At 37.8% G+C, this 21,729-nt stretch overlaps 3 protein-coding genes across 5 annotated transcripts in view; 1 reads left to right on the top strand and 2 right to left on the bottom strand.

The window, feature by feature from the left end:
• The window catches only part of LOC143465541 (gamma-butyrobetaine dioxygenase-like), a 41,787-nt gene that overhangs the window by 3,251 nt on the left and 16,807 nt on the right, over positions 1-21,729 (top strand). The gene's annotated exons all lie outside the window — the stretch shown is intronic.
• On the bottom strand, positions 2,584-5,988 carry LOC143466170 (uncharacterized). Of its 2 annotated transcripts, none has more exons than XM_076964802.1 (4): positions 5,809-5,988; positions 3,601-4,674; positions 3,210-3,429; positions 2,584-3,101 (listed from the first exon to the last, which is right to left on the bottom strand). In XM_076964802.1, exons 1-4 carry the CDS (start codon positions 5,921-5,923, stop codon positions 2,981-2,983), a joined length of 1,530 nt encoding a protein of 509 aa, XP_076820917.1. In that variant the 5' UTR covers positions 5,924-5,988; the 3' UTR covers positions 2,584-2,980. The 2 variants fall into 2 exon arrangements, with proteins under 2 accessions (XP_076820917.1, XP_076820918.1); XM_076964803.1 differs by having other exon boundaries at positions 3,210-3,305.
• LOC143465065 (lutropin-choriogonadotropic hormone receptor-like) lies at positions 8,932-21,705 on the bottom strand. The gene is made up of 17 exons (XM_076963204.1): positions 21,570-21,705; positions 21,318-21,402; positions 20,941-21,004; positions 18,186-18,266; positions 16,250-16,324; positions 13,558-13,632; positions 13,371-13,448; positions 13,195-13,272; positions 13,018-13,089; positions 12,725-12,799; positions 12,282-12,616; positions 12,036-12,138; positions 11,344-11,913; positions 11,047-11,222; positions 10,723-10,906; positions 10,352-10,582; positions 8,932-10,243 (listed from the first exon to the last, which is right to left on the bottom strand). Exons 1-17 carry the CDS (start codon positions 21,675-21,677, stop codon positions 9,526-9,528), a joined length of 3,108 nt encoding a protein of 1,035 aa, XP_076819319.1. The 5' UTR covers positions 21,678-21,705; the 3' UTR covers positions 8,932-9,525.

Raw genomic sequence — 21,729 nt, 5'->3', positions numbered from 1 at the left:
GGTTTTGTTTCATCGATGAAAAAGCTTGAAACTGGTATTTTAGTCGAGGTATGGTCGTGCATAATGGAACGGTTCCATAAGACGAGTCAGGCTCTGCAGGACAGCAACATGACTTTGAATAAGGCAACAAATTTGCTTCAGGGTCTACAGAACTTTATTCAACTTCTCAGACCCCAATTTCAAACATTTGAAGGAAGAGGTCAAGCATTAAGTGGCTGTCATCATTACACTGAAGAAATTTCAAGAAAGAAAAGAAGAAAAGTAGGGTTGGATAGCGAAGGTGAATCTGAAGACACATCACTTGATCCATCGAGCAGATTCAAAGTAGACTCATATCTGCCGATCATTGACCAAATTCTTTCGTCTATGAAAACCCGACTAGAAGCTTACGACGGTCTCCAAAGAAAGTTTTCGTTTCTGATAGAATTGAACACCATGTCTAACTGCAAAATTGAAGCAAGTGCGAAATCGTTACTTCAATATTATCCAGATGATCTGGAGGAGTCATTGCCCGAGGAGATGATTCATTTTTCTACACTGATAAAACAACACCATTTCAACAGTGAATGCAAAGAAATTCAGATGTTTAAGTTCATAAATGAAAATGAATTCGCGCATGCATTTCCTAATGTATCGGTTGTTTTCAAGCTTTATCTTTGTCTGATGATTTCTAATTGCTCTGGCGAGCGCTCATTTTCAGCACTAAAAAGAGTAAAAAATCATTTGCGTTCGTCTATGAGGCAGAAAAGGTTGAATTCCTTAGCTATACTCTGCATCGAAAACGACATTTTGCAAAAAATAGACACCGATGACATTATTAAGAGCTTTGCATTGTCTAAATCCAGAAAATGCGTCATTTGAATGTGTGCATACAAAGTAAATATATACTTTGTTTATGTATTAATATTTGTTTTTCGTTTTAATTGTGGTTAGTTTTTAGTACAACGAATAGAATAAAAAATAGGCCTCTGACTATCATAGAGCCCCAGGCCCATAAAAAGCTTAATCCGGTCCTGCTTGGGTGGTTAAGGCAGCATCTCGTCAGTCTCTCACAGGAGTATTCTACACAAAAGTTTTCATCCCAAAATCTAGAGATTTTTTCGGTACCCCTGAAGCATTAACTTCTAGTCAACTGTATAAATATTCATCAAGCTGTTGTTCAGCTGTATTGCAGCGCACACATGACTTGCCCTAGCGACCTTGTTCGTTATAATTGTTTAACAATCGCTTGTCATTACAATGTGTATCCTGGTAAAACAACAGAACCAAGGCTATACGTAATGTCGATGAAGCTATGTAACAACAGCGAAATTCAAAGTAGTTGGTTTAGTGCAGGGGTCGGCAACCTTTTTGAGCCGCGGGCCAATTTGATAAAATAAAATATACTGGCGGGCCGTAACTGCCGGGACAGCTTTTCTGAAACGCGAATATCTTACCCTTAAATCAGGGGTCGGCAACCTTTTGCTAGTCACGGGCCAAATGTCGAGCGTACAACTCTTTGGCGGGCCGGAATTTTCATTAATACTATAATTGCTAAATGCTAACACTACAGTTTGAAACTCAATAAGACACGGCGGGCCGTATTCTTGTGATAACTAATTAATATGTCTCGGGCCGGACGATTTCGCATGGCGGGCCGGATCCGGCCCGCGGGCCGTAGGTTGCCGACCCCTGGTTTAGTGATATATCTGTATTATATTCTCATTTCATTTTTTTGTTGGAAAAATCCAAGACGTGTTATATTTTCATGAGAGTGACCGGACCTCGAAAAATTTTGACTTTTGAAACTGGACCTTTGCGTAAAGATAGAAGAAGCCCTTTCATAGAGTATATACATTCACAGCATGTGCATTCCATGCGTTAACCGGTAGTCTATAGCTACTAGTCCTATCTGCTAACATTGTAGCTGCAATTAATTAGTGAGTTAGCAATCGCAATGTTAACCTTATGCGGATTTTTACAAAATACAGTAATAGACTAATGGTCATGTTAGGCAACGTTCAATTAATAGTTTTGTGCCAGCTACATGGCGATCGTGTTTTGGATACCGAAGTGGTGACGTTAGTGAAAAAGAATGTTGTTTGTTGCGATAAAAGATAGGATGCCACTATTTCACCTGAAAAAATGGAACGTTCACAGGTATTGTTCATAATTTCTGGTTACTCTAACTTAAATTTTATGACATAGTAACCTAAATCTACCTTCTAATCTAAATCTAACTTGAATTACAAGCAGTCAAAATCGACTTTTTGCTTACCCATTCTCCTAACGCAACCGCCTATCTTTAACTATGGATTGCGTGACCTAATTACGGTGACATAGTCACTCTGTAAAAGATATTCCGTACAGCGTTTTAGTGGTTGTGATACTGGGGTGGGGGTGTAGTGCAGTTTAACAAGTATCACGAAAGACAAACATCACGCAAGTACTTCTGTAGCATTTATATTTCATTTTGATTTATAGTTAATTTGAGGTAAGGATCGTTTTTGTAGGTAACAGACCATCAGAGTTCTCTACTTTGACCTACTTCCTTCCATTTAGTCCTTGTAACGTGACTGAGCTGTTAATAATTTGAACATTGCACACAGCGAACCAGTTAATATATTTAAAAATAATTTTTGAAACTTTAGTTTGTTGTCAACACATATGCAAGAATGAGAAAGCACATAAATGAATGTGAAGGTGTCCCGTTTGCAATACGAAACAAAGTTTCAGTGGCTTTACGTTTCAGTTTTTCTGTGCATCCGAAGGGAGCCATTAATTTAATGAAATTTCGTAGATTTTATAAATTGCAGTAGGTGTAGGCTTACTTGAATAAAAGACTACTGTAATTCTCAATAGATTTTACTGTTTGGGCCAATTTATCGGTTTTCCTTCAAAACTTGAGTTGTCGCGCTCTTTAAGGCGCTTTTGTACGTATTGGAGGAATGTATTTGTACCAACAATTGACGTTTGAACCGACTGACGCGCTATGATGGTTCTATGTACTATTTTCGTTATTAGTCTTATCAAATATTAATTCGTCTTCTGCATGATATCCTTGATGGCCTATTCCTTTGTAATCGCTTGGAATTGCATACTTATTCAAGTTGTTTCGCCATCTGTCAAAAAAACAACGTAAACTTTATTTTAATTCATAATCGTACCCGTTAGAAAACTTTCTTGTTATTATTTTGCCGATTTATTTGGCTACGGTATAAATTGCTTACTTTACCGCCGAATCCATGTCTTCGTCCTCACCACAGTTTCGTACAACCTTCCAATACTGGAAGATTTTGTGTTGATTGAGGTAACAAACAGCAAGGCTTACAATACAAAAAACAACACTAAAAATGACGGTTAAAATACGTTGCATGACTGAAAGATCAGCATTCAATTTTTCCTTGCAAACTAAATACTGTTGATCACGCAGTTCTTTGAACGATACGCCTGTCAATGTAAAATTTGGAATTAATGCTGCATAGTCTTGAGTTGCCCTAGATCGTGTCGTCATTTTGCCTTGATGCATGAAGTGTTTTATACTGTAAACGCAAAGAACTAATCCATGCAATATTCGTGATATGAAGATTTTAAGAACAACTGCATTCAGTAAACTCTTACCTTTGAGAAGTGGTGGATACGAACAAGTTAATTCCTGTTCATTTTTGAGCAAGGTCTTCCCATGGTCATCAAAAAGAAATCGAACAAACGGCTTGATCTCGCAGTAGCAATCAAAGGGGTTACCTTTTAAGGATAAACTCAATTGAAGTTGATCTCTTTCCTTTGTCCTTGCATTCAGTTTAGCAGTTGCGCTTTGGTTTATTATTTGAAGAAGCTTTGTAAACTTCTTAACGGTTGTCTCATTAATTAAACGAATTCTATTACTCGACAAATCGATATGCAATTTGACGGCTGTTGGCTCAATGTAGCGAACAGATTTTTCTGGTTCAGTTGTAGCGGCTCTTTTCCTTTTATGATCGTCAATGAATGACTCCAGCAAGTTTTGCAATGCTTGATGTTTTAACCAGTTATTGGATAAATCGATTCTTTTCAATGACTTTAGCAGTCCTGCCCTTTTTAAAACCGGCATGTCAATGTAATCCAGGCGATTATTGCGTAGCTGAATTTCATTTAAAGCAGCAAATGTGATTTGTGGACGTTGCGTTTCGAAAGCGGAAGAATTTTGCAAGTTTGAAACTTCATCTGCGGCGATGAAAAGTGGAATGTCCTCAAATAACAACCAAAACGTTGCCGTTTGCTCGTGCTTCATGGTGATGTTTTCCAAGTTGAGTTCAAGCAGTCTTTGTGGTAACATGCTGAATACTCCAATGTTCTCTTTTACGGCTATTGGATTGTGATTTAAAGACAGTCTTTTGAGATATGGCATTATCTCAAACACATCCCTTGCAATGAATCTTATGCGATTATTGTCTAAAATAAGTTGAGTTACGTTCAAAAATGCAGCAACATCTCCCTTGTTCAAAGTGTCTCCTTTTATCCAACTATTCGTGTACGTAAGCGATACCGTTGGGCAAGGTAAAGTAGTGGGTAGTGACTTCATGTCTTTTTCGCATGTTACTTCGTATCCGTAGATTGTCCTACTCGACCCGCAGTGTTTCGGAAATGCGGAAACAATCGAAAAAACCGACACTGACCATCCACAAAATGTGCGTGTGGAAACTGTTGCATCGTATCCTGTGGAAATAATCACATTGTTTTGGCGAACTATCGATGGCTTATTTATCTCCTTGATACATAGCGCTTATTTATGACAACATACTATCAAACAATACTGTTAACCTAAAGACTTTTCTCAATTGTTAAAATTTGTTCAACGCTTTTTGTTGATAAAATTACGATTACGAAAACTTAAAGTAAAAAATTTTTTTAAATGAGATAGAAGAAAACCACACATTGTGGTAGGGATTCTCCTCTCGTCAGCTATGAACTCAGACTTTATGAGATATGTGAGTCGGGCTATACCCTTGCTTTGTTACAGTGGCACACTTCGGATTGGATCGGGGGGCAAAGTTTTTAGACAGTTGGGTCAAAAATCTCCGCGTCTGCTACCCCAGCCAGAACGGGCGGAGCTCCAAATTTTGTTTTTTTAGACCTCACAAGCCGCTTAAAACGTCTCAAACGTAATGTCATCTTTATAGATAGGGGTGGCTGGCACGTTTTGTCGTACAATTTTGAAAGGCCGTATACAATCCTGTAGGAACCGTCTTTCTTCATTTTTTACTAATTTTATCGAAATTAATTTTACGTCATAAAACCATGCCCTGCGAACATTTTTGTCGTCATAAATTAAACAGTATCAAGTTAAATGGACAACTCTCATCTTACGTAAACTATTGAAGGTCCATTAATGACTTTATATTAGATTCGGTGCAATGGAAGTGGTTAAATTTTTGACATTTCAATTATTCTAAAATATAGAATTCGAAATTCTGGATTCGAAATAGATTGTGTAAGAGAAGTTTGATATTCTGTATAACGTATAAATATAAGCAGCACCCCTAATCATCTTATCAAAGTGCTTGCGGTACGAGTGATAAACATGCACATAGACTCATAAAGTATCACCCTTTGGCTATAGAGTTTTTTGCTTGGAAGGCTAATAAATATTTCATTGACAAAAGTCTTGTGATCGCTTTGCCAAGGAAAATATACTTTCCTATATTATAAACACCACGCAACAAATTGCTTTACAATATACTGTAAAATTCCGTTACGCATGAATTACAAAACATTTGATAAGATTTGTCTTAGTGTACGCTGAAGTTATAAATACAGCCAAGTATTTCCGACATTTAAGAATTACTCTACCTTTGTTGTTTGTAACGTTGGTAGCGTCCATTCTTTTTGTTGAACATATGAGCAATGTACTTAACATGCCAGTTAGTAGCTGATATCGTACGCTTGCGGTCCAACTAACAGCCATTACTATTGTCGCACCTTCACTGCTCAACTCCCAGTAACTTACCACTGTATGGAAATTTAAAAAGGCTTTAGACATGTTTCAACGATATCAGTGCGACTGCGTGGCCAATTCAACTTCTGTTCAATACTTTATCAGGAAGTATGTAAAGTGTTCTAATAGTTTTGCGCTTTGAACCTGTTCAAAATAAATTGGTTCACTTGCCAGTCTAGCCTCATCTGAGTGTTTCCAAGTTTACCTCTGCTTTTATACCAAGTACATGCTATACTAACAAGGTCGTTTCACATATAAACCTGTTGACAAATGGCATGTATTTGATGATCTGTTTTAGCCCGTTGAACTTGAGTAACCTCGTTTTCATTTTATTTCTTCACTGTCGAACCGCTAATTACGTAAGATGCCTGATGCGAAGACGAAGCCTCAAACATCCGCGTTGAGTTATATCAACACTTAATTAAAGTTCTTAATGCTAAATGGAAAACTAATCGATTACCTCCTATTAAATGGGTCCTGTTTTTAAGATTTTCATCCTCGCTTAAGAAAGATACAAAACTGTTCTGCTTTTTGACAGAACTGCGGTTGATCCCAAGAGAATGGTGTTGCTTTTCCGCAAGATAAAGAACAGTCTGGTACAATTACATGGAGGCAGGCGTATTTTATGAGTTGCTGCTAGCATTTTCGCTTCGTCTCTTTTGTACCAGTCCGCTGGTTAAAGAGCTAAGTTTGGCAAATAAGATGTTAGGTCGCTAAAATGACAAAATCTTCTGTATGATCAGTCGATATTCGTTCTTGTTTTTTTATTCAATAGAACTTGTTTTCGAAAATGACTGCTTTGACTGCGCTCTGTTTTATTTTAGATATTATCGCATTAACTGACTTCTCTTCATTAACTTGTGCTACGTATAATTAACACCATAAATGGCACTCTAGGGACTTAAAAAAAATTAATTCTTGTTGGTCAGGCTGGTTTCGTAAGATAGCGGTAGAAGTTCAAAGTAACACCATCGATTTTCCTTGATTTCACAAGATTGAACGTTGTATTAAAGAATGCAGTCGATTTACGTTACATAACGGTTAAATTAAAACGTGCCAAGTCATGATGCTCAGTCATGAAACATAATGCTTTAGTACATATGTAACCCTTTAGTAAAATGGCGGGATGGACCTGTTGAGTGCAGATTCTTTTGCACGAACGCTTTCTTAACCGATAGGAGATTGGAAAATTGTTCTCTTCGACGTGCAGTTAAATATTGCGTTTACTTTATATTGCTTGCCAGTATTAGTCGAATGCATAATTCATGTTTGCCTGGCGATGTTGTTTTGTTCAATATTTATCTTTTACCTGTAATGTCGGTTGCTTGTAATTGGCCATGCGATTACAGCAAATTATGTAAGCAATTACAATTTGTTCAGAAGTATTTTAGGTGTCCACTTGCCACCATTTTTACACCACAACTGGTTTGACCAAGCTGATTTATGTATTGGAATGTCCTGCTTTTTGTGTTTTTAAGCCCATTCTTCTACGTAGAACGTTTTATTACGAAAATGTATGTTTTGGGTTTCGAGGACGTTTGACTGTAGGAATTGTTCATGATATTAGAACAAGCGATGTGTCGTTGCCTAACACTCCTGTAAATTTCTAATTTTCGAAGGGCTTTGCTGCATATTCTCATCAGTTCCAAGTAGGAATAATTGATCCTTGCATTAATCCTCACGCCATTGACGTAAAATGTAAAACCATTTTCTCATTTAATGGCATTGGAAACTGTGTAAAAGATAACATTTCTTACGCTAGAAGACGCCAGGGAGCTTTTATTTTCTTTTTACTTCATTCTGCATCGTTTGCACGGATACTCCGTTTTTGATTAGTTCAAAGACCTTTCTTGGATTTCTTTATTACATGCAAAAATGTTTGACGTGATTATGTTCAGTCGGCATATCCTAATTATACCCGCACTTGTTTCTCTTCGAGACATTATTTGAATGGTTAAATTTGGGGAATTGTCATTTGAAGGTTATCAGTTAGTTAGGTATATGGAGTAGATCATTTTCGGCATGTAAACGTAAAATAAAATACCTGCACAAGACAAGCTTAATTACCTGGCTCGTGTGATGAGCAATCATCGCTGAGTTTAAGTTTTATAAAAACTTTCCTCAGTCCGAGTATAAAGATTGTGACACCGCACCGTGCAACTAACTGCGAGCCTGATGGTTATCATAAACAAATGTTGATATTGTAACGAAAATATCATTATAGGTTTAGCAAAGTGTTTACTTAGCAATGATTTTCATATTAAAGCGTATCTAAGTCAAAATGAATACGTGGGACTAAGCGGCAGCAACAGATTTCTGAACATCTTCGTCTGTGTATAAACAACTGTTCATTATACACCCCTAATTATCTTTTTACAGAGCAACAGTTTTGTATTCTCCAGCTAAGCTTATCGGCTTTGTAAACTGACACAATAAGGCAATTGTGGTGAGACTTGCCATATACATGACATATCACTAAACCACATGCCTTTATCACTCACATTTTAAGAGCTTAGTTCTGCTATGAATGAACTTTGGTTTGTACATGAGTTCTTAACTAGGTACTTAAATTGTTGTTGCTGCGTGTTTGAAAGCGTTATCACCTGTTGATTTTATTTTCTTCCTGGAAAGTCAGCCATGACTCTTTGAATACTTTTCGACGTAAAAAGTGGCTTCTGATTGTATAAGTTTTACACAACTACAGTTTTTACGCATTTAAAGTAAATAAATACATACTTTTAAAACTTTGTGAGTTTTCGACGGTATATGTAAGTCTTTATACTATTTAAAACGACCTGCGAACTTTCGAATTATCGGTAGATTTTCGATATGTTTTTCTAATTCTGTATATTTCTGCAAGTCGTTATACCGTAAACTTTTTAAACCGTGTTTATAGCTTATAGCCTATACAGGTTCAGGACTACTTGAGAAACCTCATACATTCGTAAATGTAAATACAAAGCACAGCACTTGGCCTATTGTATCATGAACATTTTTATTGTTTTGTGTGGATAAAAGCAATAAAAAATTTCAACCAAATGGAAAAATACCAATTTGTTCAATAACATAGAAACGACAACACCTTAATTTCTGAGAACCGTGAACAACTTTGAGCGCATATCTTAACATTAGCTACGTTTTAAGTTATGTTAATTGTTTGATAACGCGGGAATGGTTCGTATACTTTCGGTTGATTGAGGTGACGTGGAAAAAGGGCAAGGAGTAACAGCTTTTCCGAGAAGCTTCGAAACAATAACAAACACGAATATCGATTAACAGCGCACATGTAAGATTATAGCTAAAGTTTTTCTTAGAGTCATAGTGGTTAATATAGCTTTACGAAATAACGCCTAAGAGCGCTAAACAAAAAAATATCAACATAAAAAATCAGCTCGACTTCATTTCTACCGACAAACAAATCATGATAACAATGTTAGCAATAAAAGTTTTTCATGCGGCAGTGCCATAATAAATACGAACTTTATGACAGCGCACACCTGATTTCTGCACAGAGATATCGATAACAATAAATATTGGATATAAATGCAGATAAATAGACAGCTCATCGTCCTTTAAATGAAAGCTTCACAGTGCTGGTCGCTATCTGGCGACGCGATACCAACGATTACAGTATCAACCATTTTGTTGGCCATCAGATCTATATCGGCACCGTCGGTTTCATGTTTGTCGTAGACTGAGGTCGCCCCGTTTCCTGTTACTTGCGTTTCGAAGCTGTGGCGTCCCGATTCAGCTGGAACGTTTGCTGTGTCGGATGGATTTCTTTTTCGCTTAAAAATTGAAATTCCAAATTGAGCGAGAGCGTTGAAGAGGCTAAAGCGGCCAGCCAAGGTCTCCTCCGACGCTGTACGGCTCGAAAAATTGCTCTTGATTGATCCCCTCGGATTTGCTCCCTTTGCGTTGTTGTTATTGTTATAGTTAGACTTGACTTTGTTACTAGCTCTCACCGTCGAATCAGACTTGCTGTTTGAGAAGCTATACGCTGGATTTATTCCTTGTTTCGTTTTGCTGAATGGCCTTTTTCCCAAACGAGTAGTTTTGATTTCCGCCGGTAACGCACCACCTTCAGCATTAGACTTTTCTGCATCGCCCTCAACGTAAACCTGAATCGTTTTTCGACGCTCCTCTTGTCTGATGCTGCCTCCCTCCGAACGCTTTTCAACTTGAAAACGGTCGCTGTTTTTACAGCTTGACGCTTTCGGACGGTCATCCCCGTACAAGCAGGCATGCTTTTGTGACTTGATAAAAGTTTTGACGTCTTGGCGGAAAGATCTACGTAAAAGACAAACACTAGTTACGTCACCATCCGTGTCATTAATTCCGCTGAATTTTTTAAACAATCCTATAGTATAGGGCTACTTTCAACACATGGACACTTACTTCGTCAGGATTGCGTACAAAAAAGGATTCCAGCAAGCGTTAAGAGGATAAAAAACAACCAGTAATATCTTTGCCGTTGAAATGGTAAGCAGCGGTAACCCAGCCAGAGCAAACAGGGAAAAGAATGATATAGGGAAAAAGCAGGCAAAGTCGATGAAAACCAGGACCGCCATTCTCTTAGCCACCCTTGCATCAGCAGTTCGGCTGTCAATTACACCAAATCCACGTTCGCTGCAATTTAGTAAAACGAAATAAAATACCGACTTACCGTATAAAAAGGAAGTCGTATTTGCTCTACAAATCCGATGCGATTATCATACAATGTTAAAGTAATCGCATTTGTTTGTATATTGAGAGCAACTTCTATTTACCTTTTCTTCACTTTCACCCGCTTTTCTTCTCCTTTTCTTTTTTGATGCAGCCTAAACACTTCTGGCAATGTTTTTTGGCGTCCGTTTGCCGAACGCACAGTGGCGTACATCGAAAGATAACTTCCGACGACAACCAAGAAAGCCATCACGTCCAAAATAAGAATGGCGGCGGCGTAACCCTTTCCTGTGACATACAGGTTGCTGACGTAAAAATCAGGTATTTGGGTAATAAATGCCACCAAAAGCATTGCCGACCTTTTATACTGACAAGGTTGGACAAAATCACTAAGTTTTTATGTTAAGTCCACAAGCTTGTAGTCATACCTGAAGCACTCTCAACGTCCATTGGCAAGCACATGGCATTTTTCTTGTAGCTGTTAACACCGACTAACGGTAAAGTGGCTAGTATGAGGCAAGCAACCCAGCCGACTGCCATTACAATGCGCGCGCACTTCGGTGTCATTCTCTTGTCCAGCTGGATAGCAAAACGAATCGCATACCTGCAAAACGTTGAAATAATATCATCATAGTGTTCCGACAATTTGGCCACGGAAATATACAAACATCATTTTAAAAACTTTTCTCGTTCTAGACTTAAAGTATCCAACTTTATCGACTCACCATCTTTCTAGCGATATGACGCTCAGAGTATATATAGAAAGTTGAGAAGCAAAAATGGAAAAGAAGCCGAATACGTCGCACCCTCCGAACATTTGCCACTCCGGAGCAAACACGTAATATCGGCCCGCGCTTTTTCCATCCATCACCGTCAAAGCCAATATATACATTCCCATACAGAAGTCGGCGATGGCCAAGTTTAATATTAGAAATTTGGGCGCGGAAAGATGCCTCTGATGAGACCGGCTCCGTTCCACTGTGATAGCCAACAGCATGAAAACGATGAAAAGATTTCCAAATACAGCAAGCCAGGACACTACCCACGACGCGATGACCAGCGCAGTTGTTCCGAGTAAGTTTTCGCAAGGTGAAAAATTGTCTGGCTTCTGATCACACTTGGCTATTCTGATTGGAACGAATGGCAGCAAACTGCCATTTCTGTGTCTGTAGCAAATATGCTGTTGCACTATCTCGCTTGGTTGTGATTCTGATATAATCCCAGGAGAATCATAAACGCCTCCGTAGTTAATGCTTGAATTTGAGTTAGTTTTTGGGAAAACGCTAAACCAGCCCCTGTATAACCATAAAGAAATGTGAGACATTTTTCGTTGTTTCTGCAAACTCTTAGCCCAAAAAAATAAAGGCTAACTAATATTGATGTCGGGCTTATGGGTGAAATATTTTCGCATACTTACTGCGGAAAATTTAACAGCGATTCTGGCTCCTGCTGATAGTAATCGCCTGAAGATGAATTTGCTGTTGGATCAAAGTCGTAAAATCCTTCTGTATATTCTATTGCTAAAAAAACATGAATTACGTTTTCCAAAAGACATAATCATAATTCCAAGTCTATTGAGCATTTAAAGGTGATGTTAGTGCTTTCAAAAGCGCAATGCTAATTGTGCGTTGGCTCGACCCAAAGCTAAGTTTTAGTAACCTACGGTAGAACAATCCATCAGCGTTGTATTGGTCATCGCTCTCGTCGTGTACTTCATCGGATATCGGCACATCACCCCAACCTTCTTCTTGTAAGGGCAGGCCGGTTTCACAATCGAGCTTTTCTCGATTATCTTCGACGTTTTCATAGACCGTTTGAAAGCCGTAATCAATTAGCGCGCAACAGTGAAATGCATAGTTCAAGTTTGCTTCTCTGAGCTCGGGTAATAGTGACGATTCTGGGATTCGAACCAGGTTAGGGGTGTTTTTGACCGATAAAATCTTCAGCTTTTTCAAGTCCGCTCCAGGCAGATTTTTTAATGGTGTGTTGTCGAGATACCTATAAAGTTGAAACCAAACGGGCCACATATAAAGTACTGCAATTCAGAAATAACATCAACTTACTTAATATTTATGATATCCTTGTGAGATATAGTGATAAACTTACAGAGCTTCCAGGCTTTGCATGCCTGAAAATGCCGCAGAAGAAATGTCTCTTAGAGATGGATTGTTATTCAGAATCCTGCAAAGTAAATCAAACATCTTTAATCTGCCATATATATGACGCGGTTTAAGTACATAGTCTTACTGATTAGTAACCATGAAAGCAAAGCCTCAGGTCATACTTGTTTTGATATTTCATCGTTTACTGATAACTGGCATAACAAAGTCAATTTGTTTTATTTATTACTATACGGGCGTGAAAGAAACAAACACTTTGTTGGACTTTATTGCACTCACAATTTCTTTACTCCGCTTCCCATGAATGCGTAATCTTCTATTAACTCTAAGTTGGGATTCCATGTAATTTTTCTAAAAAATGGAAACGTCGTTATTGTGCCGTGAGAATTTTTAAAAATTCTTTTTCCTTTTTCAAATGGGATGTCATGAAAAATAATATTTTATTAAAAAACTTACACTTCAAGAACTTTACTGGTCATATTTGCAAAAGCGTGTGATCGGATGGTCCTAAGCTGATCGTTTTCAGACATTTGTCTAAAAGAAATGAAGCACAACCGATAATGAAATGAGTGAAAAAGCTTCCTAGCTAACTAGTAAATACTCACTTATATATTACCATTCGTCAAACTTACATGGTAAGCGTATGATCACTCGAAGTTTCAAGATTTGTGAAACCTTCTACGTCAACCAAAGCGGTATTCTTTATTTTTCTGTTTAAAAATATTTCGGTCTGTTGAAGTTTTGTGGAGTGGAGTCGTTACTAGAAATTGGATGTGTGGACATCATAAATCAACATACAAAGATATTTGACAAACTTACAGCTGCGATAACTTCGGTAAATCGGAAAAAGCTGTCACGTCGATAAATCCAAGATTCACGTTTCTTTCTATGGTTCTGAGAATAGATTTTGCACCAGTTAGACGTTTATTGGATAAGATATTAAACACAGCTAGTAAAAATGCCAACTTTTTTGTAGTTTCATGTGACAATCCCATCCCACTGGCAATAGAGTTTACAAAAAAAGTTAGTTTTACCCATTCAAGGTTTCTTCCCATGTATTGATAAGGTCGTACTGCGATATTTCAGGCTGGTGACATTCAGCAGGTGTCCGGTTTACAAAATTCACACCCAGGCTACCGTTTGTATACACAACGACACACTTGACTTAACTCGACGCCGCTATCAGATAATGGCAAAGTGATTTGAGAAAGATTTTGCAAGAAAATTTCGATTGCGAGCTTTCACACCTGTTGCACAGATTATATTTTTTAAGTTTTTATTTTTTTCACTATACAGAATTGAACGCCTGAGCTTTCAATTGTGATCTTTCTGAATAGAGATCGTACTCAGATCCGTTTGAAAACCGATCAACAAGTAAACTTGTAATTCACTTGCGCCATAGCATAAAGGTTACAAGAGAACTCATATTACGAAGCGTGGTTGTCGCCGAGTATGCACTGTAAATAAATTAAAACACCAGCTTATCGAAATTTCTTCCAAAATTCACTAATCTTCTATTGTCCGTTGTTCACGTTTGCAGAATCCGGGAATTACCCAACATATCAACCTGATGGAGTCATTTTAGCTATTGTCGCGGACACTTCGGTAATATCTTGGTAATTTAACCACGAATCACTCCGCAGATTTCGTTCATTCGGAAATTAACAGATATTAAATGGCAAATTTAGCTTCTAATTTCACTTCCTGACGTCAAACGTGTAGGTTACTGAACAAGCGTGATGTTTCCATTGATATTTGAGACCTAACAGCGTCCGATTTTTATGTTTAGGCAAGATTTTGCATGCACTTGAATAAAAAATGTTCCAGAAACTCAGATTGCCATTCATGCGGTCTGAGGATAAAACGTCCATGAATTAAGCTTTGGTATAATTAAAGACTTTTTGGTGTTTTTTAAAGCGACAATTTTGTTGATATACTGTTCTCCTTCTGACGTCATTACGGTAAGCTTGTTTATACAGTCGGCATCGGAACCCAAAATCAAGTCAACTGCATTGTACGACAATCGAAAAATAACCCATCCCTGAAAAGTTTTTGGAAACACTACGAAAAAAATAATATTGCGCAAAATAGAGTTTTACTACGCCTTTCATACCGTAAAATAGTCCAATCTGCTATTTTAAAAAAAACAGGGAAATGTGCATCGCGGTATCAGTGTTCCATATATCGGCACTGAATACTGAAGTTTACAACCGCAAAGATGTCCCGATTCACGAATCGGATATTTTCCTCCCATTGCCCGAGTTTGGATGTACCTTGGAAGGCAAAACGGCCGCGGCCGTCCCGAGCGATCGTATGTCAATACTCCACCGAGCTTGCTCAGCTGTTCATGTTAGAACAAGCTGAAAGATACGAAGTAGCAATGTGCCTAATTAGCAAGTACGCCCATGTACTTTAAGTCATGGATCAATTCATAAAATTGTAATCCCATGAGAAGGATTTATTCAACCAATTCCGTTGACAAACAATATCGAACAAACGCAGTGGTAACCGCTACCGGAATTGCTGTTTAAAGCGATGCACAATTGCACATTGCCAAGTTGTTGGTCATGAAACCAATATCCATCACAGGACAAATTAGGAGCATATTGACGCGAGTACGTTTGAAAAGTTGAGTAAAATTAAATCCTGAACATCGAAGACGCACGTGCGCTTCTAAATTATTGAACGCTAAATTACGCTAAAAATACTTTGTATGAAAACAAATCGGCGCTCAAGCTTGTTTGTGAGACCTTTTTTGAAGTTTCAAACAGAAAAAAATACATAAAGCAACAATTTTTGATAAAAACACTTTTACACACGCATAGACTCTTGTAACAGGAATGAAATGGAGACCCTATCAAACAAAAAAGTGTTTTTGTTTTTCGTACTTGATTTATTGCTTGTGGGGCTTGAATTGGTGAGGTATAAATACGTGGGAAACCACACACAGACTGAAGTTTCGACTATTCCGCAGGTACCCTGCGAAGGCGCACGTCGCTTTTGTTTTTGGTAATAACCGAAAGGATCTTATTTGCCAAAGTTGGTCGAAAACCGCGTTAATCAATCCACGTTGTAACCCAACACGCTGCTTTAAATACAGCCACATCAGAAAACCATTTAAGATTTATTTGGCTGCGCGCCGTGGTGTGTGTAAGCGAAGCAATCTGGACCTTAATCCTAGACAGCATGAGTGGCGTTTGGGGATGTGCATTCATACAAGGGCGTTGAACGTCGGTTTATTTAGCTATAAACACGTTTTAATACAAGTAGATCGCATATCAGTGGTTCCGGAACACGAGTTCTCTGTTTTTAGCCCTTATCAAAAAATCTGCTGCAGTTTACTTACGCCCATCCTCTGCGCCTACCGATATAGCAAACATGCACGTGTTTAAGTTAGAATTCAAATGCTTCGCCTATTGTCCTCCATACAGCAAGTGTTCTTTTAGAAATAGCCGCACACGTTTTGCCCACACAGTTACCCCAACAGTACATAAAGAAAAATATCACTTACATGTGGTTTAGCCTGTGCAATCCGGAAAACGTTCTCGCCATTATGTTTTCCAAGTCTTTGTTGTCTCTTATTATCCTGAATAGAAATAGTGACAGTTAGAAACATCTTGTAGCCTATAAGTAACTGCATGTATGGCCTACGTCAAAAATAAGCTTAACGCGTGGAAAGACGAATTTATGTTTACGCCATGAAAAGGGCGGGTAGCAATGAACCAAATATATAACAGGAGCGAAAAAGATTAGCCAGGCCGGGTACGGTGTCATGTAACCGCAGCATCCAGTGATGTAATGCAAGCACCTTAAAGAGACGATATATTCTCATCATACATACTGTTTTCTGCGATAATACGTCGAGAAATGTCTAATCGCGAGTCCTGTTAACTACGACCTTACAATGTCAGTGCGTAAACAAATCGCAGAAAGGGAGCAGAAACGTGACCGCTTTGGAGCTTCTGCGGCGCTAAGTTGATGCTGATTTTAAACTTACAAAAAGAAATCCGATGAACGATATAAGAAATTGACATGATAGAATTGCTTTAATCTGTTTTCGCACTTTTTAACTGATTCACGTTTCAACCCAGATCCGATTATTATCGTTAAAAGCCGACGTAAGTCGCCTTCAATCTTCAGAAATTTCTGAATCTCAATGAAATGTTTGGCTATTGTTATTAGGAGTGTTTTTGATTTACTTACATCGTTTTCGTCAAAATGCGAGCACCCGCTAATTAAATAGATCACTTATGCTGGAAATGTGTCAGTTAGCACGATGAAAGGTGCCTAATTTCTGTGAGTTCAAATGCAACAATTAACCTTGCTAGCAATTCTTCGAAAACCGCATATCTTCGCCGCTTCTTGCAAAACGCTTTGTGCTATAAAGAGGGCTTTCTTTGAAATCGTTTGTTTTTTTTAATCTCATTCCTGTTGATTTTAGAAAAACAATAACAGAAATAGAAAACAAAACACGCCAATAAAGATGGTGAGTGATCGCATTTCAACGAGCTTCATGAATTCATGAATATGAATTGTAAGTATACCATCGCACTTTATACTTGAGGACTTTATACCGGAATGAGAAGGATTTCTTTACAAAAATTCCACGATAACTTCACATCAGTACCTCAATAGTAAGGAGAAATATACTTTAGCACATATCGCATTCCGTGTTGTTATCGCATATAGAATCTTTCCTAACCAGCACGTTCTGGCTCGCCGTTTGCCAGAATGTTCAGTCTAACCAAACTTGGCCGTATTACAGAGCACCTGCGGGCGATTTACGCGACATAAAAGAGCATAATTTAACATTTCATAACTTGTTGTTTCACTCGCTACAGCCTTTAATAAGTTGGATTAGATGTGAGTTGCTTTTCATTCGCTTAACATATCTCGTGGTTAATTGCTTGCTTCGCATCTCAGTCGTTAAACAATAAAGACTTTTGCGATACACTTTGCTGCTTTCCGAATATTCGTATAATTAACTCTGAAGCTTTCAAAGGTGATAACCGCGACAGAATTTTGCCAACGACTTTTTGATCTTTGTACCGTGAGATGAGCAAAAAGTACCACACAACATTCTCCTCAAATCGCATTAATAAATTCACGCGTGATCCAAGCACCGTGGCTCCATAAAAGTCTTTATCCACTTGATCGTTAATAGCCGCGTTTCTTGATTCCATAATTAAGATGCACGTTTGAGATTAAGGTAAGGATCTATAAGTATAGCCATTGACCGGTTTGATTTCTCGCGTCGTACAAAATAACTGTCGCAATCTCGTTAATCATAATTCGCAATTAAAAAAGACGCCGCACAATGCATGGAAAATTTTATAAAAAAATCCCGAATCGATTTTTTGCCGATTGTCCTCTATTCTAGGACACGCAAGGAAAAAATTCCATAGGATGTAATTTAGATTTTTAGAAAAACATGGCAATATACTTACAAAGCTTTCAGGGAAGTGGACAACATCGTCTTGTTGAATGAGGTCTGACGTAGCGTTTTAAGCTTTGTTTTTTCTAATACTCTGCAAAGCAATTATCAAAATGTGTTAAAGTTTAGATTTTGAACTTTGTGAAAGTAATAATATCAAACTAAATCACCGCTCATCCACGGATATCCCAAGCAACTATGGTTCATTATACCATTCTCTTTAATATATATTTTAAGATTAAACTCAAGACTGAAATTTCCCTCCTGTAATTAAAGTGAAAAATAGCATTAAAATAAAAGGTCTTTAAGGTTTTCTTCCATTATTTTTTGCATTTATGTTGTTTAATAATCGGCTCCGCAAAGTGTTTAATTGTGTTTCCAATGTTAATAGTTGTTTTCAAGTTCTGCGGTAACTTTACAACACGAAAAAACACGTTCGTGGCACGAGTACAACTGCGATATGCGCACTCCTATTTCCTTCGTAGGGCTGTAATTGCAGTGTTATAGAATAATGTAAGCCTGATGAGAGTTCATTAAAACCTGATATAACTCATTAATAAAGACGGAGAAAGTGCAGCAGACGACTGTGGAAACCACAACGTTTTGGCCCCTTGTTGGTTATGTTTTCCTTCTGCGCGTTGATGTAAAGAGTGTGTTTTAAAATTGCATACGTGCCATCTGAAACAATTATGGGAGCAAAATTACCTCTGCGTTATTGGTTTTTACCGGTTAATTGCACGCAATACTAGGTGACTGTGTTGGTGTCCGTTTTAGTGAAACACAAAAACGTAACATTTTAGGAAAATGTTTTGCATAATTTGTCTATATTAGCTTGTACTCTGTTTTTTTTCTGTCGAAAACCGTTGACTCAGTCAAAAACAACAGATTTGCCCGTGTCCCGTCAAATACTTATAATAATTTATACGTTGAAGGGATGGTGTGGCACGGTTCGGTACAACACAATACGTAAATAACTTACTATTATGACGTTAGTTTGAATCATTCTGGTATTATAGGTTTATTGAAAGGATCAGATACTCCGTTGCTTTGCCATACCTTAATCGAATTACTTTATGATTACCAACGTGTACCGGACAAAACCGGTATGATTAGTAGGATAAAGATCGCCGACGAACTCTTGTTTATTTGGTTCATAAAAAGCATTAGATTTGGTATCGTTTTGGCATAAAGGGTATAATAAATTTTCAAGTAATGAAGGGTCGCTGTTGACTCAAAGACGTTTAGCTGCGATTGGCGATCGTTAGTATTGATCTTCCACAAGACTCCAGCCTTTGTTCGTGTTGCAATGCAGTGCTCGTTCAGGATTGGAAAATGATACTTTTGTTGTTTGTTTCACTTTCAAGGATTATAGGAGGCACGGAAAGTTCTGATCACTTTTCGGTGACCGAAAGACCACGAATTCTCTTATGATTACGCATGTGCAAGTAACCGTGCATTCCTGACGCACTCGCGCAGCGTATACTTGGTTATATGTTTCGTGCCTAAATCGCAGGATAAGCTGTTTTGAAGCTGTGTTTGAATTGGGTGAATACGCCTGGGTGCTTGCTTAAATCGTGCATGTAAGCTAGGTTAACACCTAACCTGACAAAGATTAAGATAAAGTTTCAAATCAATACGTTTGAAAACGATTCTTTGATAACCTTTGCAAAAGATTCATTGGTTCGTTGAACATTTCTCACGAAATGAATTTGTACACATGGTAGCAGGGCTCCTTACTATAGCTTTTCATTAATTGACAACACGCAACATCCGAATGCTTGAAGGGTTTTAACAACGTATTCCGGTGTATGCTTAAATCCAATTTTGGCCCACTGAAACACGCTAATTGTAAACATTTAAATCTTTTAATTTGACAAACGTTGTTAAACAATGATTGTCAATTGATTGACAAACACCCTTTATCGTTCCCCAAAAATCGATACACCTGCAGTGTGAGATGTTAGTGGCATTGCTACTTTGATCTCGCTATCATCTTTGGTGACAAGACCGACTTTGAGAAGTTATATGATAAAGCGTCGATAGTTAAGTTTGCAAACAAATAACTTCATTGGCACTCACAAGCTATAACAGTGTATACACAACTTTTGCCGTAAAACGACATTGACACGATTAGTATCAAGTATCATGTCGGATAATAAATGGGCATTTTGTTTTAAATCGTGTTAAAAATAAATGTACCATTTTTGAAAATGATAAATTTATTGATGGCATGTTATCATGTAATTTTCTGAAAATACAATACGTTATAAGATAGAAATTGATAGTTGACAAAGTAGAGCGGAACTATTTTTAGACCTAAGTTGAGGTAAAAGAAACGGTAATGTCAGGCCGCCCAATATATAATCTTGCCTTTCATATAGCTGATTGTCAGTGGCAAATCACCGTTATTTATAAGTTTGTGGTTGCTAAGCGTTGATCTACTTTGATGTCAATTTTTGATGGAAATCTTTTAATTTCAACTTAGATCTGTTTGATTTAGTGCCCGTAAGTTTTCAGCTTTTTCGAAATCTGTTCTTGACGAATTTTTTGCCCGTTTTACCAAGTGCTATTACCATCCAGTACCGTGCAGTTATCAAAGACGCGAAAAGGTTTACAAAAATCCCCATTTATTATAGTCGCTGCATTTGGCCATATTGAAGTCTATAACTGTATGACAAAATATGAACGTATTTCTAACAACCACGTGATAAAAAAACATGATTGCTGAAGACATGAATATATGACGTATAACCGCAAATTTCACTTACAATTGATGAGTTCCTGCAGGAAAGGGTGGAATTTTTTCAATATCCATGCATTTCACGACCAGCTCTGTTTAAAATCAAAACAAAGACTTCTTAGCTCAACAACGTTTGACGCGGCGTATAAGCTGCATTAACCTTTTAAGGTAATAAACTAAGTCGATTAATTTGGCGTGAAACGCCCCCGGAAATTAATTTGGTTCTTAGAATATCTCGCCGTGGAATCGCCAAGATCCAGATTAATTTTTTACAATTAAATTTTTACTATCAGATAGCTTGAAGTGGTCCAAAATAAATGTCATAACTTTTTATTACGAACTTTTTGTCGCACCAAATTCTATATAGTGTCGAGTCGGTCGAGTGACTTTTCATAAACAACTTACCGTTATTGATGGCCGTTTTTTCGCAGCAACATTTCGAGTGCAAGTGGGGGCAGATCTCGCCGCTTTTGTCCACAGCACACCAGTTCTAAAAAGTAGGTCTCGTGTACAAATGTGTCATACATTGTTTGAATAAATCGCCGACAACTCAAATTGGCTACACTTAAACAACCCATCTTAAGTACATTTAACTCGTTACAACTTCTTTTAACGTAGTTAAGCTTTTCGATAAACCTATTTTCACCATTCAATCACCTCGAAAGAATTATCTGCTGTTGTCGTTGGAGAAGAATCTGTTGGTTTTGCCACTGACAGAGCTGTCAAAGCAGCAGTCGTCCATAAGAAGAGAATGTTGTCGAACATATCACTGTGTCTTGATTTCGAGTAAGTTTTATGGCTTTTCGTTAGAAATTCT

Source organism: Clavelina lepadiformis, chromosome 7, assembly GCF_947623445.1.
Source record: "Clavelina lepadiformis chromosome 7, kaClaLepa1.1, whole genome shotgun sequence".
Lineage (NCBI taxonomy): Eukaryota > Metazoa > Chordata > Ascidiacea > Aplousobranchia > Clavelinidae > Clavelina > Clavelina lepadiformis.
The sequence above is the reverse complement of the archived record's forward strand: the minus strand, read 5'-3'. Positions and strand labels throughout refer to the sequence as shown.